We start from the raw sequence: 14,440 nt of genomic DNA on the forward strand, positions 1-14,440 counted from the left end.
ACCGCTGGGATAGAAGCATTTTGTTATTCTATTAGAACTTCGATGAGGTGACAGAACCTCAGTCCAGGGAGGCAGTGTGAGGTTAAGGCATCGGGGGAGGGGGTGACTTGGTGGATTCGAACACATCTGTTGTCCCTCATGAAGTAGAGCCATGCATGATCACCAGGGGGACGGAACCCCAAACCATGATGGTGCCTCCTCATGGCTGGTAACCATGACACGCGCTGGTTGTGACAGTCTGAAGTGAAGCTGTCTGCCTACCGCCAAGGTGGCTCCTGCTCCCTCACACCGAGCGGACGGTTAGGGGATGATTCTGTCACTCCTGCTTCAGTGACAGTAGCTTCCGACTGCTCCTGTACCAAATGTATGTGACTGCAGCCTGGTTGCTAAGGTTTCCCCCCAGTGGTAACTGGCGGCACCCATTGCCATGGTGATCTTATATTTTTCTTTTCTTTTTTTTGTGACTGAAAAGCCTGCAGATTTCCATTTAAGGGTGTCAGAGTCCCGCCCAGCCATGACGCAGAACCGTCACAGCGCTGTGACGATATCCTTGGTTATGCCTTGTTATTCCTGGTTTTTCCCTGGTTTCGTGTCATTACTGTGCTCTTCAACCTTTCACCGTGTGTGTGTGTGTGTGTGTGTGTGTGTGTGCACTGAACTGTGCAAACTTCCCTTTCTAGGGACAAAGAAGATTCAAAGCCACAGTCAGCACAGTAAGTAACAGATTACCCAGAATGCTCTAGGCTCAGACACGCCTGTCTGCCGCTTTGTGCCCTGTCATTCCCGTGGCCTCCTCAGGTATGGGGGGTGGTCTCTCTTACCCCGATATCGCTGTGCATCATCTGCTGCCTGATTGGCTTGTAAGAGCTACACCCGGTCTCTTACAGCATCCACGTGTGAGCTGGTTACACTTTGCTTTCCTTTGTTTACCAACTGAAATTGGCCAAGAAAAACTAGAAGCAGTCCAGCGAACACATGAATCGCCCCCAGCCCCTGGCCCCCGGCCCCTTGGCCCCCCCCCGGCCCTCGCCTTACAGCTTCCGCTTCCCCCCTCCTCCGCTGCCTCCGTTTCCGCTGTCGTTCCTGGCCTCCTGACTAACCCTACCCCTGCCATGTGACCTGGCCCGGCAGTGCCTGGGGGAGGTGTGGGCGTGTCTCAGGACCTATCGTCTGCTTGTTTGGACAGGTGGCTTCCCTTTAGTGGGATCGCCGAGCTGGTAAATAACGTTCTTCAGCCCCAGCAAAAGTCCCCAGTCGAGAAGGAGCCAGAACTGTAAGTAGGACTGTCAAAACACATCCGCTGTGTTGCCTGAGAGCTTCCACATACAGAGCCCTCCACAAGGGGGCAGCACCTGTATGTCTGAACCCCGAAACTAGTTAGCTCCCCAGCCCTAGTACTCAGTGTACTACCTTCAGTTTTTATGATCCTAAGCCTCACCCTCTCTCTCTCCCGTTATTATCATGCCACCATCCGATTTTTAGCAGCACCAATCACACTTTTATGCTTGGATGAGGTGTATATGGAATTTCACAGTGTCATTACCAATGCGTGCTTTGTGTTTGACGCGTGCCATTTCCCTTCTGAAAGAGCTAAACTGCGCGATTGTCTTGCTGCCACATGCTGCCAGATTCCTTTCGAATGAATAATATCTCGCTAAGTAATGTCCAGGTCAGATGTGGAGTCCCTAAACTGCTCTGCACATCCCACTTACTCACATCTACTCATCAGATCCTCCACATCCAGAAATGAACCAGACGAGTCTTTGATCTTTGCCTGCATGATGTCATCATCAAGGCCGCCTCGCGATGAGAGCGACGTCTCTCAGGAAATGTTAGGTTTGCTGTGTTCTGTCCACTCTCACCCAGCCAGGGCGGGTTCTGCTGGGTCAGTACCTTTGCAGGATGCAAGAGGGCAGAGGGAGACACAGGCAGAGTGAGCTGCACCCTTCCGATGACTTACATGCTGTCCATTCACACCAACTCCACTTTACATCATAGTGTAGGAGTGGGGGAGGGGTTGAATTATATATACCTACAAACTCCAGTGCAGCACAGAGACTCAAAACTGAGAATCTTTTGTGTTATCCGTCCAGGAAAAGGGTGTGTGATGTTTTAAGATCTGTTTTACCTGCTAAAAGAGACAAAAGAGTTACGGTGTTAGTTATGTGTATGCTAGTTATGCCGTTTCCTCTATCTCACGCTGTAAATGAGCATGTCGAGATGACCTGTGTGTAAAAATGAGATGAATGGGCAGGCCTGCCCTCTGCAGTGCGTGCTGGGAAATGCGCTCATTCCCTTCTCCAGATCAGTTGTTTGTCTTCTGTCTGTTTACAGGGTTTTCTCCCACCGTGAGGGTGGATTTTGAAAAGCATATCATAAGAAACGGACAGCGTCTGGACGCTCCCTCAAATCAAACACTCTTTTACACCAGTAATGGCTAAAAAAAGCCTTTAATTTCACTTTTTAATCAGGCCCTGAGTTTTGCTGGAATGAGGTTTTGAGGCACTAGTGGCATTCGAAGGAGACTCGTGCGTAGGTGTGCGTGCGCCTGTGTACGCGTGTGGACGTCTTACCCTGACACTGCTCCCCCGGTGCCCCCTGCAGGAAGCTGCATCAGCAGTTTGAGATGTACAAGGACCAGGTTAAGAAGCTAGGGGAGGAGGCCCAGCTGAAGCCGGAGCAGAAGGGCGACACGCCGACCTGCGGCATCTGCCACAAAACCAAGTTCGCCGATGGATGTGGCCACATCTGTTCTTATTGCCAAACTAAGTTCTGTGCACGATGTGGGGGTCGAGTGGCTCTGCGCTCGAACAAGGTAGGAAGGCTGCTCCACCTCACCCCACCCCCTTGCTCCATCCCACTCCATGCCCCTCCCACCTGCTCCTCTGACTCCACCCCCTCCTGGCTTGCTCCAGCTCACCCCCTTGCATTCTCCGATTCCACTCCGCCTCAGAGCTGGACCTCACCATGCTCACCTTCTGCCTGCCTCGTCCTCCTTCACAGCTTGAACCCATGATAAATGGCCTCTCTCTCCAGTCCATCTTCAATCTCCAGATTGGTGAAAAGCTGCCCGTAGACATTCCCAGTGATTTAGTTCAAGCAAACAACATCTTTAAATATCTCATTGTGATTTACTGTACTGGAAACTTAATGTGTTGGTGCAGATGAGTACATATGCTAATAACATCCGCCCACCCGGAAGTGACATCACAGACAAAGCCGTTTCCGATTGGTGCTTCTTGTGTTTCCTGTTCTTTGACTGACTGAACATTCAATATAGCAAACACTGCTGGAATAGCTAGAGATGGTTTAGAAAATGTAGACTTTATTGTCGGAGTTTTTACAAAATGGACCTAAAAACTCAAACTTGACGTCATAAGATCTCAAGGGTCAATTATATCACTGTGTCTCTACTCACAATAAAATTACACAGACATTAAATTTGATTTAATTATCTTTGTGAATGCAACAACCTTTTAAATCCAGGTTGAAACACCTATCTTCCACTGCGAAACTCCTCTTTAAATAATATTTTTTAAATGTACAATTAGCCTATAAATAGTAAGGATTGTCTCGGAGACTGGCCAGGGCTGACTCGACTGAGCTTTCCAGAACGAGTCGCTCGGCTGATTCTGCTCCGTGGACATTTTCATTTTGATTCCTGACCTGCACACATGTTCGGCCTTGTTTTTTTGTCTGCGTTCATGCCCGATAGGTTGCGGCTTCCTGTCCTTTAGCATAATCCAGAAAATGTGCCCTTGATGTTTGAACCGTTTGACTTATACGGTGTACATTTCAGGATAAAGAAGAGAGAATATTTCCCCTCTGTGTCACCATTTGATTGATATACATTATTTAGATTTACATTATAAATAAAACAAATGTTTCCTTAGTACAATCTGTGAGTGGCCACATGGGGGAGCCAGCCTCATAGAATGCATACATACCCAGAATGCCTTTCTGCTGCACTGTTGCAGGCCCTCTCTCTCCTCTTTATTCCCTTCTCAATACTGCGATCATCATGTAACCGATTTCTGCTGAAACCAGCTTCTCAGCCGCTCGCTCTCTGCTGTGTCACAGAATGACGTGTCCAAACGTGCTGATTTCATTCACGCTGCTCCCTCTCTGCTCCCCTCCCCCTTCTTCTGCTGCCTCCATGCCACCGGGGACCTAACAGGAGGACAAAGTGGTTAGCGACTCTCCTTTTCTCCTTTGTTTATATCTTCTTGTCTATGTGTCTGTCTCCCTAATGAATGTATTTGTTTCACTCACCCCTGCAATACAGACATACTGACAGTCAGCGTCAAAATCCAGTTGAAATTAGCAAAACACACAGCTAATGTTGCCTCAGGGCTGTCGGTGCATCCAGGCGCAAACTGAGCTGAGATTCATACCTGCATGTTGTTGGATCTGATCTCTGCCCAGTAATAATGTGTGCTTTAGGTGAACCAGCATCCCTATAGCCCCCTCTTTCTGTCAGCCCTGTGGTGGCGTTTGATCTTCCATGAGTTTGCTAAAGATGCTGGCAGATTGTCTCCTGAATGGATGTTGGGTCTGCAGTCACATCTCTGTGATAAAATCTAAACCTCTGGGGTCACGTTATCAGAATACTAAACATTGGCAATTACAATTGTCAGTAAAGATGCGAGTTGCGTGTTCCTGCGCTTTATAAGAGATAGATACAGCTGTCTACCAAAGGTAAAAAGAAGGTACCAGCAGTCACTCTTGACTTTGGCGCCCCCTGGGTGCAGCACCAAGGAATGGCGCTCACTCAGTCTGCGCTGGACCTTTCTGAGCAGGGTAACGTTACCCCTGTGTGATACAGAGGGCGCAGTGCGAGGCGTGAGACGGGTCAGCTCTCAAAACCCATAAGTCTGCGCAATAATCATTCATGCTGAATGCATGATAGACGATCATCGTTTATCTCCTGAATTTTTAAAAGCATTTCTTTTGCTGCTGTCTGGGACGGCCGTAAATGCATTTTTAAAAGCCCTGCTGACTTGCTGGGACTCATTCCTGTCCCTTCCTGTCCCATGGAGCCCTGGCCGTACGGCCGGATATCGAGTCGATATCCGCCGACCAGATGGGCAAGATGGTGCTGAGCCATGTTACCGGTTGCCGGGCACGTGTCCCCGCGGTCCGGTGGGCCGTGGATTGGGTTGCCTTGCAGCGGTGCTGAATGACACGATTCTCTTTCAGGCCCTAAGTGGCTAATGTGTCTGTGTGTGTGCCCCCGTTCAGCACACGGCAAGATGAACTTCAAGGACGTGGGACCGCTGTGTTCTACAAGTTTCAGGTGTTTTTTTCTAGAATGTTCTGTAACTTCCTCCAATCATCATCAGCACTCAGTGTTTCCATGGGGGAAGACTCTTCCACACCAAATCCTAATACGACTTAATCTGACAGTGTCACTGCGCCCTTTGTGAGTTCAGAAAGTGACATCGTGTTAATTGTCTTCGAGGAAAAATCTGGAAACGCATCTATAAATGAACACAGTTGGTGTCGCTCTCAAATGGGTCGGTTCTGGCCCGTTTCACACTTGGTAAAGCAGTGCGTTCTGTCTATCCTGTGCTTAGAGACAGATCGTGTTCTTTGAACTGCCATAAATATTGCAGTCCTTAGTGTCAGTCACTGAATATTGCGCATACTGTAGCAATTCAAATTCCTTGCGTTGTGCAGGAATCCTGCTACCTTCATGTGTGGTCAGAAACAACGTGTATTAGGTGGAAATGTTGAAGAGAACTTATTGAATTATCTAGTTAGGCTTCCTTAGGATTGTGTGCTTGATTTCAGTTGAGAGCAACATCCTGGCTCACTGCGCAATAAAACTATCTGTCTGGACAGCTGTTTGCGTCTGTCAAACGGTTCGATTATCGGTGGTTAGCGGTTTATATATACAGTAAAAGAAGCAGGTTGTTTGATGAGGGATTCTGAAAACGGGGCAGCTCTGTGATTCCAGGCCCGAACAGCGAGGAGGTGCTGTGGTCACCCTGCATCAGGCTGCATCATCCCGAACTTACATCCCTGACTCATTGCATCTAGACTCGCTACCTTTCATTTTCAATTTTATGTCATGTGCAATATAGGCAATTTTAGACCCCAGACCCTATTTTTGTCTCATTCCCCAATGAAAAATTATTATTCTAAATCAATTTAGCGATTTTGTGCTGTATTTCTTAGGAGTTGAGTCCCCATCAGGGTCAAATCCTAGAATCGCCTCTGAATGTGCAGTACAAACGAAAGACATTGAAAGACAAGTTGCGTGTGTGGTTCAGAGAATCGCTGCTATAGCTTAGAAATAGATGGCACCTCTCTCTCTCTGGACGTAGTGAATGGTTTACAATCAATAAAGTTTAATTACAGTGCACAGGTTTCTGCACGAAAACATCTAACGAATCTAACAAAGACAAAAAGGAACTGGAACAGAAACACGATAAACGCTGTGGGAATGTGGAAGCGAGACGTCCACACGTACAGACGACGGGCAGCCCCCCCCCCCCCCCCCCCCTAGCTATTATGAGCCGCGTTTCTTCCGTCTTTTACGCGTGGATGTGGAGCGGAAACCTCGCTGTCCACAGGCGTTTTGTTGGGGGACCTGGATCGCTTGGCATTGCGAGGGACGCTCTGCAATCTTAATGAGCTGCACTTGGCTTCACTGGCAGACTAGTAACGCCATCTATTATAGATGAGGACATAACTAGTAATAGACGAATACAGAAAACATTACTACGGTCCCTCTTGCTTACAATATATTGCTTATCAGTAGGCAACAATGCATAAAGTCTTGCAAGGTGCCTTCATCTGGATTATTTTCTAGTGTTAAAGTCGCGGTTTTTGTTGCTTATGAGACTGAATTGTAGTCAGGGGTGATACAGACCTCCTTTGAGCCGGAGTGACTGTGCTTTGAGAGCCGTGAGAAGCGCCTGGAGCTGTCCGCGGCACTAAGCGTCTCCCAGCCCGCGGTGAAGCTCGGGGATCCCTCCCGGGGGAGGCAGCATGGAGCCGCCGGCGTCATGTAAGGAGATGCAGTGAGAATGGGTCACCGTGCATGTATTCTGTTTTAAACTGGGCTTTAATGCGAAATATGTATAGAGACATCCATGCAGAATTTTTATCCAATTACAAAACTGATTTTTGTTGCGTAAATTATTTCGCTTATTGTCTGGGTATTTCATTCGTTCTCTTTATTATTGTCTTCACATAAAACGTTGTATATTTAGTAGTTATTAGCTAGTAGTGGTATGTGAAATAAGAATAATTTGCAAATAGTTTGATTAATATAGGCCTATTAGTCTATTGGACGCGATCGTACTATTGTATGTATTTGTATTGTTCCGACGGGCGAATAATTAAGTGATCTCACAAATATAATTTATTTTTTAACGCATCGGAAAAGGGAAATTTTAAGAGCGATCACGTAATTAAAAATGAAGCGTTTTTTCATGAAATACAGACTCAATGTAACCTACCCAGTGCCTTGACTTCAACCTGAATATAATCCTTTAAAAGTATAATACAATAATGAGTTTCTGCTTTATGTATGTCCACATTCGGATTAAATCAAAATTAGGTCGATTAGATATGAAAATACAACCGGACATTTCAAGCGAAAACACTGCGTTTACACGTAAACAACCACAGTCCAATTTAATAAAGGTTATATTTGCAATCACAGTTTCGAAATCTATCTTTAATAAAATGGTAAAATGTAGGATTGTATGAATGGAACATATGTTATTTTGAGTACAATTATAAGTGCAAATTGAGCAATCTGATAATGATGTTGATTTATATTCATGAACAATGAATGGATTCGTGCTTTAACAGTTCATTTAACAGGGCATTTACCAGTGACCTCTGTAAAGGCTCGGATGGGGTCGTACCTACTTGGGTATAAGCATCAACTTCTTAATTATGGATGTCTTCGAACGTGGATCTTAAACTCGGAGGTGTCTGTGGTCCATTCAGCTGCTCCCCTCTAAAATTAGCAGCTCATAAAATTTTCATGGGCCACGTGTGGAGCGGGTGAGACGGCGTGAACACGGCCAGCCCGCCCGCCGCGACACCGCGGGGGTGATACCGCACACACGCACCTGGCTGATGGGTCCTGCTTTTCAGGCATCTAGCTGGGCACCTTTATCCTGGTCCGGAAGCCCAAATGAAAACCACAGTGTTCGGCTAATAGTACAATTATTATTTATAAATTAAAATTTTTTTGAGACAGGGTTGGGGGGGGGGGGGGGGTGATATCCTTGGTCCTTATATGAGACCTTCCCTCCTTTCACTTGCCCCAGTAGATTTAAAATATTTAGCAGACGCTTTTATCCAAGGCGACATTTTTGGAAGGCAGGATCAGCCAATCCCTGGAGCAATTCAGGATTAAAGGTTTTGCTCAAGGGTCCAACAGTAAAACCACTCTGCTGACTCTGGGATTTGAACCAATGACTTTCTGCTCACAGGCATGGCAGCCAGACTCGCTGAGCCACACCCTGCTCCTAAACATGCCCAGTCCTTAACGGCTGGCCTCAGCCTCCATTCTACTCTTTCGGTGATCTGATGCTTGCGCCAGATTTATTTTTTGCCTCCACCCTGTTTTTGTTAAACCCACGTAGACCCTAATTTACATTCCATGCCACCTGGTTTTTGTTCATTGTCAGGGTGAGTTTCTCACTTTATTGTTGCGCTGAAATGGACGCATTTAATTGGTCAAATGTGGTTATTACTACAGCACAATGCCTGTGAATTATTCCCGTATGTGTTCGGTCTGTAATGTGGTCCAAGCGATGTGTGCAGTACGTTTCTGTGCAGAGAATGAGGCTGTCGTCTCCAGGGTGCCCTCTGGCTGCTTCATGAGGCTTCTTACCTGATGAAGTTCTGCTGTCGGCTTGCAAACCCGGGAGGAGGTAACTTCAGGGTCATAGTGCCAGCAGCACAGGTGTACTTGGACCAGCTGAGCTCTACTTGTTGTGGTGTTGGGGAAGGGAAGGGTTTCCGCCCGGTGATTCTGTTCCCGCCTTATTGTGCGTTTAATGGGTTGACTGTACCCAAAGGCGGAGAAAGAAGGCAATCTGTCACAGTGTCCACACCCTTTCAGAAAGCCATCAGTTTGCTGTCCATTCTGTCTTGGATCTTTGCCCAAAGACTGTGACCTTGTCTGTTAATGCCGATTCTCACGATACCGGGTGGTCGCGAATTCAGCATGTGCTTATTTCTGGCTTGACGTCTGAGTGTGACCTGTCGCACTGTCTGTTATCACTCACCATGTTCTCCTTTGACTGACATTATTGCTTTGCGGAGGTGCTCAGTGTCCATAACTGGCACTTCCACATATAAAAATGCTGAATACTGATACCAGTAGAGTATGGTAGGCTGAAGTGCATTTAGAGTGTTGTGGTTTGAGCGTATCATTTGGAGTATCGTCATTTTAGTATTTTGGGGAGTATTATAGTGTAGAGTATCAATGGGATTGTTGTGGTTTGGAGGGCTATTTTGAGTATCGTGGTCTCGAGTATTGTTGGGAGCATTGTGGTTTGGAGTATTGTTGGGAGTATTATGATTTGAAGCATTGTTACAAGTACCGAGGTTTGTAGTATCGTTAGGGGTACTGTAGGAGTATCGTATCACAGCCAGGACTTTTTCTGTCTACAGGCCTCAGCACTGACATGTACACTGGTTAGATAACATCCTGTTTGCTGTGAAAGACACCACCTGCTCTGGTTTCAAACTCAACAGCACTTCAGATTCCCTAAACACACATACAGTATAACAGAGGCAGGCAGGCCCCTTGGGGGATGCTGGGATAAGATGTAGTCCCTAATCTGTTTTCCTGGTTGTAGTCTTGATGTTTTATTCTAAATGTATTTGCATGACTGTAATGAATGATGACACGATGCAAGCAAGTTGTCCATTTGGAGGCTAAACTCCCCCCCCTTTGTACACAGGTGATGTGGGTGTGCAACTTGTGCCGAAAGCAACAGGAAATCCTCACCAAGTCGGGGGCCTGGTTCTACAGCAGGGGTTCCAGTGGGCCGCAGCTCCCGGGCAGCACTGAGGGGCCCTGGGGACAACGGCTGGAGGAGGTGCCACAGCAGAAGAAGGCCAAGCTGCAGGGCCAGTCAGGAGACGGGTCGGCGCCGGACAGAGGCCGGCCGTCCGGGCCGCACCGGCAGGATTCCCTCAAAAACGGCTCTGTGCTGAGACACACTGGTCTGGATGAATCCCCCCTTGAGAGGTGAGAAGCTGCGGGGGGCCGGGGGGCCTGGAATGGGTGCTTTAGTTTTGTAGGGTCTCCTCATGGTGAAACTTCAAAACATGTGACTCCTTCAGGGGCCCCAGGCAGGTCGATCCCTTAGGCTGGGCGGTTCTTCTTAATGGCCTCCAGACCAACCTCTGGATGGCTGCATGACTGATTGGTCAGGGTGGTTCTTCTCGATGGTCTCTAGACCAGCCTCAGGCTGGCTATGTCACTACTGCTCAGTGTGATTCTTCTCGATGATCCGCCCCAGAACTGGTAAACGCTGGAATCCGTGCAGGTGAACTCCATGAGCCAGCATCGTGACGCTAAGTGAGAAGGCGGATAGGTGTATGGCTGTCATCTTGGCCCGATGATACAGCTTCAACCCAGAAAACAGGACGGAAAGACAAGCTCTGATGTATATTTATCTAACTTTAAAGTCATCAGTGAATAGCTGATGTTTGCTAGCCAGCATTCAAAATCGTAAATTTGTGAGTAAATGCGGGTTTTAAAGTGGGTCTAGTGAACAGAGATTGAGGGTATAATTCACACGACCTCCTGGTGCATGTGGGTTTCCTCCTGCAGTCACATCAAGTGGTGACCCTAAATTGTATTAAATAAGTTGTCATGTGTTGGGGCCGCTCGGCAGGCTAAGCCTCGGAGCCTGTGCTCAGAAGGTTGCCTGTTCAAGCCCAGTCTTGGCGGCAGTCTTGTGTCCGTGGGCTCTTGAACAAAGCTCTTAACCCCCAGCTCCCTGGAAGTCACAAAGTGGCCGGATCCGTCACTGTGACCCTAAGTCTGCTGTCCTTGCATATATGTGTCACCCGGAGAACAAGACGGGGAAACGAGAATTTCCACAAGGGGATTAATAAAGCATTGCTACTCTACTCTGATTTCCTATTTCTATGCTGGTTGTTCTCTGGCAGTGGGATATGCTTAACGCCTTATTATTATATGTATGATAAATAACAATCACTATTTTTACATCCAGGTTTGTGGGGCTGTAGTGTTTTACATAGATTCTGTACGGCTGCGTGAGAATATAAGTTGGAATAATCGTGGCGTTTTAAACCATGCCGAGGCTCTGGGTGCCATCTGCAGTCTCTCACACCTTACATATTAGCATGTGAAAATGAGCCCTCCGTTTATGGAGGTGCTGGGGAGGGGGGGGGGGGCGCTGGCTCCGGGAGCAGGGTGATACAGCTGATGTGTGGGAGGCACCTGATTCTGAGGCCGCCTGACAGCTGGGGGGTGCCAATGTGTCACTGGGGGGGGGGGATGGTAGCCACTTGGGACGGTCTCCCCACACAATATCGTTATTAGATCATTATTTTTCTGACTTTTCTACCACCCTGTATTGCATAAGCAGCTGGTTGATGGATGGCTGCTTGGTTTAATCTGTCTTGTCAATGAATCATATCATTATCACTGCTTCTGCTGATTCGACGGGCAAATCAACTTGTCATCCGGTTGATTTGATAGTCTAAATAAACACTGGAAATCTGCAACACCATGCTTGTTCTCAGTTGTAAGCACTCAGTTTATCTTCTGACAAAAGCAAAAAAATGCACCCAGTTCTGATCATTCTTGGCTCTGGAGAATTATACAAATGTAATTGTAGGGGCCAGCCTGCAGGTGGCGATGTGCTTAGTGGTGGATGATGCTGCTTGAAACATACGGTATCGCGGTGTCTCTTGCGGCTTCCATCTGGAAGGCTCTTTGGACCGATGCCTGGAGTCCTACGGCTGAACTCTGGGGCTGTCCCCTATGCGCCTGCGTGTGTCTGACTAGTGAGATCACTGTTCTGCTGAAGTCTGTCTTCAGGTCCCATCCTCAGATTATAACTATTAACCTTCAGCACAATAAGGCTACTTCATAAAAGGGGGAAAAATTGTGAAATTCCTTTATCAAGCTAAAATATATAGGGAAAGAGAGCTGAGTTAACAGCCAAATAGAGTGGATTTGATGGATTTTTCTGGAAAGGAGCAGACAATCACCCGGCTGCTCTGGGTGGAGCTTTCACTTCTGGGCAAATCCCTGCTGTGCCACTGACCATATGTGTCTCTGAGCGCCCCCACCCTCTACCCTAGTCAACCAATGACAGACATGTGTCCTCTGTTGGGCAGACTTCTGACTTCCTCTTCCTGTAAAGTCCCGCTCCCTGATTGGCCCCTCATGTCGGGCGGAGAGCCATGAGCGCCCCCTTCTGGGACGGAGCCATCCCTTCTTAATCACATTTAATCAGCGACTTTCTTTCTCCCTGTTCTGCGCTAATCTGGGCCGGCATAAACGCTTCGCCCTCCAGTGCCTAGGTGGAGACCTCGTTGGCGCCGTTCCGTTTGGCACCGGTTCTGTTCCTTTCTCGTCGGAGGTGGTACAGGATAGTGTCGGCTTCTTGGTTGTGCTTTTTTGTGTTCTTGGGTCAGTTAAATGTTGCGTTGGCAGGATGAGGGATAATGAGCCTGTAGTGTAGGGGTTCCAGTGTGGCTGCTGCCTTTGCCGCCTGGTAACTGGCAGCCAGTCGCTAATCAGCTAAGTCCCATAATCCTCCTTGCAGCCTAAAGTCTCGCCTGACCTCCAGCTAAATACGGCCCATGGTAACTGCATTATGGTGTGACCCTGCACTGAGCTCCCAGCATGCCTTGCGGCGGCTCACCCTGCTTTGGAGGATCTCCGTGGCAGCCGGCCCCAGTGTCATGCCAGTTAGAGCCCGACCTGCTGGCCCGTCCGGCTCGCACTGCAGTGGACGTGACTCTCCCCAGGCGCTGGATGCGGCTTTGGCCGCCGCTGAGATTTGATGCGTCGGCCTGCACAAGATGCCCGGCGATCCCCGGAAGTGCAGTGGCTGGTGTACAGGTACATCTCTGGCCTGCAGGGAGCGCTGTGCTCCTCTATGCTGACGGCTGGTTCGTGCTAGCTTCGGGTATGCTTAGCGTACGCGTTCCTTGCGCTAATCTCATGAAAATCACGTTTGAAGCCACCGCTACGTGCAGAGAAACGTGTGTAGCGACATGTCGACGGTCTTCTGCGGGGCAGGTCGCCCCCTAGCTGTAGCTCAGGAATGCTGCAGGGCCATGGGGCACAGGCAATCAGAGCTTTTGTTTTCCGGTTTTCCGGTGTTTGCTATTTCATCCGAAACGATGTATTTAGCAGGTCAGAGCCCGGTTCAGAGAGAAATGAGGACAGCGGGAGAGAGTGTGAGTACATAAGGGGAGCAGAGGGGAGAAAGGAAGGGAGAGGGTGTTGGCAGTGGTGGGGGGGGGGTGTACTGTGGAGGACCAAGCTGAGCCTGCAGGGAGGTAACTATACAGCGGAGGGGGGACACATCGTCATGGACACGTCCTCCTTGGAGATGCTGGTGTCGTCTCTGCCTGTACGAGGACAGGCGAGAAGTGCCTGTACTCTCAGCGCCTCACAGATTCACAGAGTCTAGTCACTTTAAATCAACCAAAAATCTACGCATTTGCCAGATGGAAGGTAAATGTGGGCAGTAAATGATGGTGGTCGGGTTACTCTGTCGTACCTGGATCAGTTTTCTAGCTGAAAATCGGCACTGGGAATAATTACTGATGTATCCTAACAAGGAGTCGACAGAAAGCGCTAAGCTAAGTTCAAAATGTAAATGCTACTCGCCAAGTCCCACTTGGGCAGGAGATGCGATGGCGGCTGGGGGTCGCAGGTTCAGACCCGTGACTTGGATCATGCTGTGGTTCGGCGGCAGGTTGACATGAAGGATGGCCGTCTCGGATATTCTTGGAATGTGCCGGATGAAGAATGCATTACCTTTTTAGGGTGAAAATGTGAGCTAATGTTAGATTTTGATGAATAATTGAAAATGCGACGAGGCACAACCCGGATTCCGCCGTTTGAGACAGACCTTATCTTCACGAGAACCATCTTTTTAAATTCCCTTAGTTAAAATGCGTGCAGGCTGGTACCTTGATCGTCCGCGAATCGCAGGTCAAACACAAAGAGCATTAATTGTGCTTTAAATCTTATAATCTGCACGGTGTCATTTTTTCTTTAGCCCTGCCAAGGCTGCTGTGTAGCGCCAGAGAGCACAGAGCATATGGCTGTTACGTACACATCCTTCATCCTCCACGGAGGCTGTGAACTGTGTCACTGTCACCCAGGTCTGTGTGGGACACCTGCCAGTCACCAGGGCCCACAGCCAGGCTACTTAGCTGTCTCCGCTGTGCTAGATAT

General features: G+C 48.4%; 1 protein-coding gene across 4 annotated transcripts in view; it reads left to right on the plus strand.

Moving 5' to 3' along the window:
- The window catches only part of rims2b (regulating synaptic membrane exocytosis 2b), a 74,982-nt gene that overhangs the window by 10,406 nt on the left and 50,136 nt on the right, over positions 1-14,440 (plus strand). For all 4 annotated transcript variants that reach the window (XM_048993370.1, XM_048993371.1, XM_048993372.1 and 1 more), the window contains exons 3-4: positions 2,605-2,815; positions 9,942-10,231. In XM_048993370.1, coding sequence (XP_048849327.1) covers positions 2,605-2,815; positions 9,942-10,231 — 501 coding nt within the window. The remainder of the gene's footprint in view (positions 1-2,604; positions 2,816-9,941; positions 10,232-14,440) is intronic.

This window comes from Brienomyrus brachyistius, chromosome 23 (genome assembly GCF_023856365.1).
Source record: "Brienomyrus brachyistius isolate T26 chromosome 23, BBRACH_0.4, whole genome shotgun sequence".
Taxonomy (NCBI): domain Eukaryota; kingdom Metazoa; phylum Chordata; class Actinopteri; order Osteoglossiformes; family Mormyridae; genus Brienomyrus; species Brienomyrus brachyistius.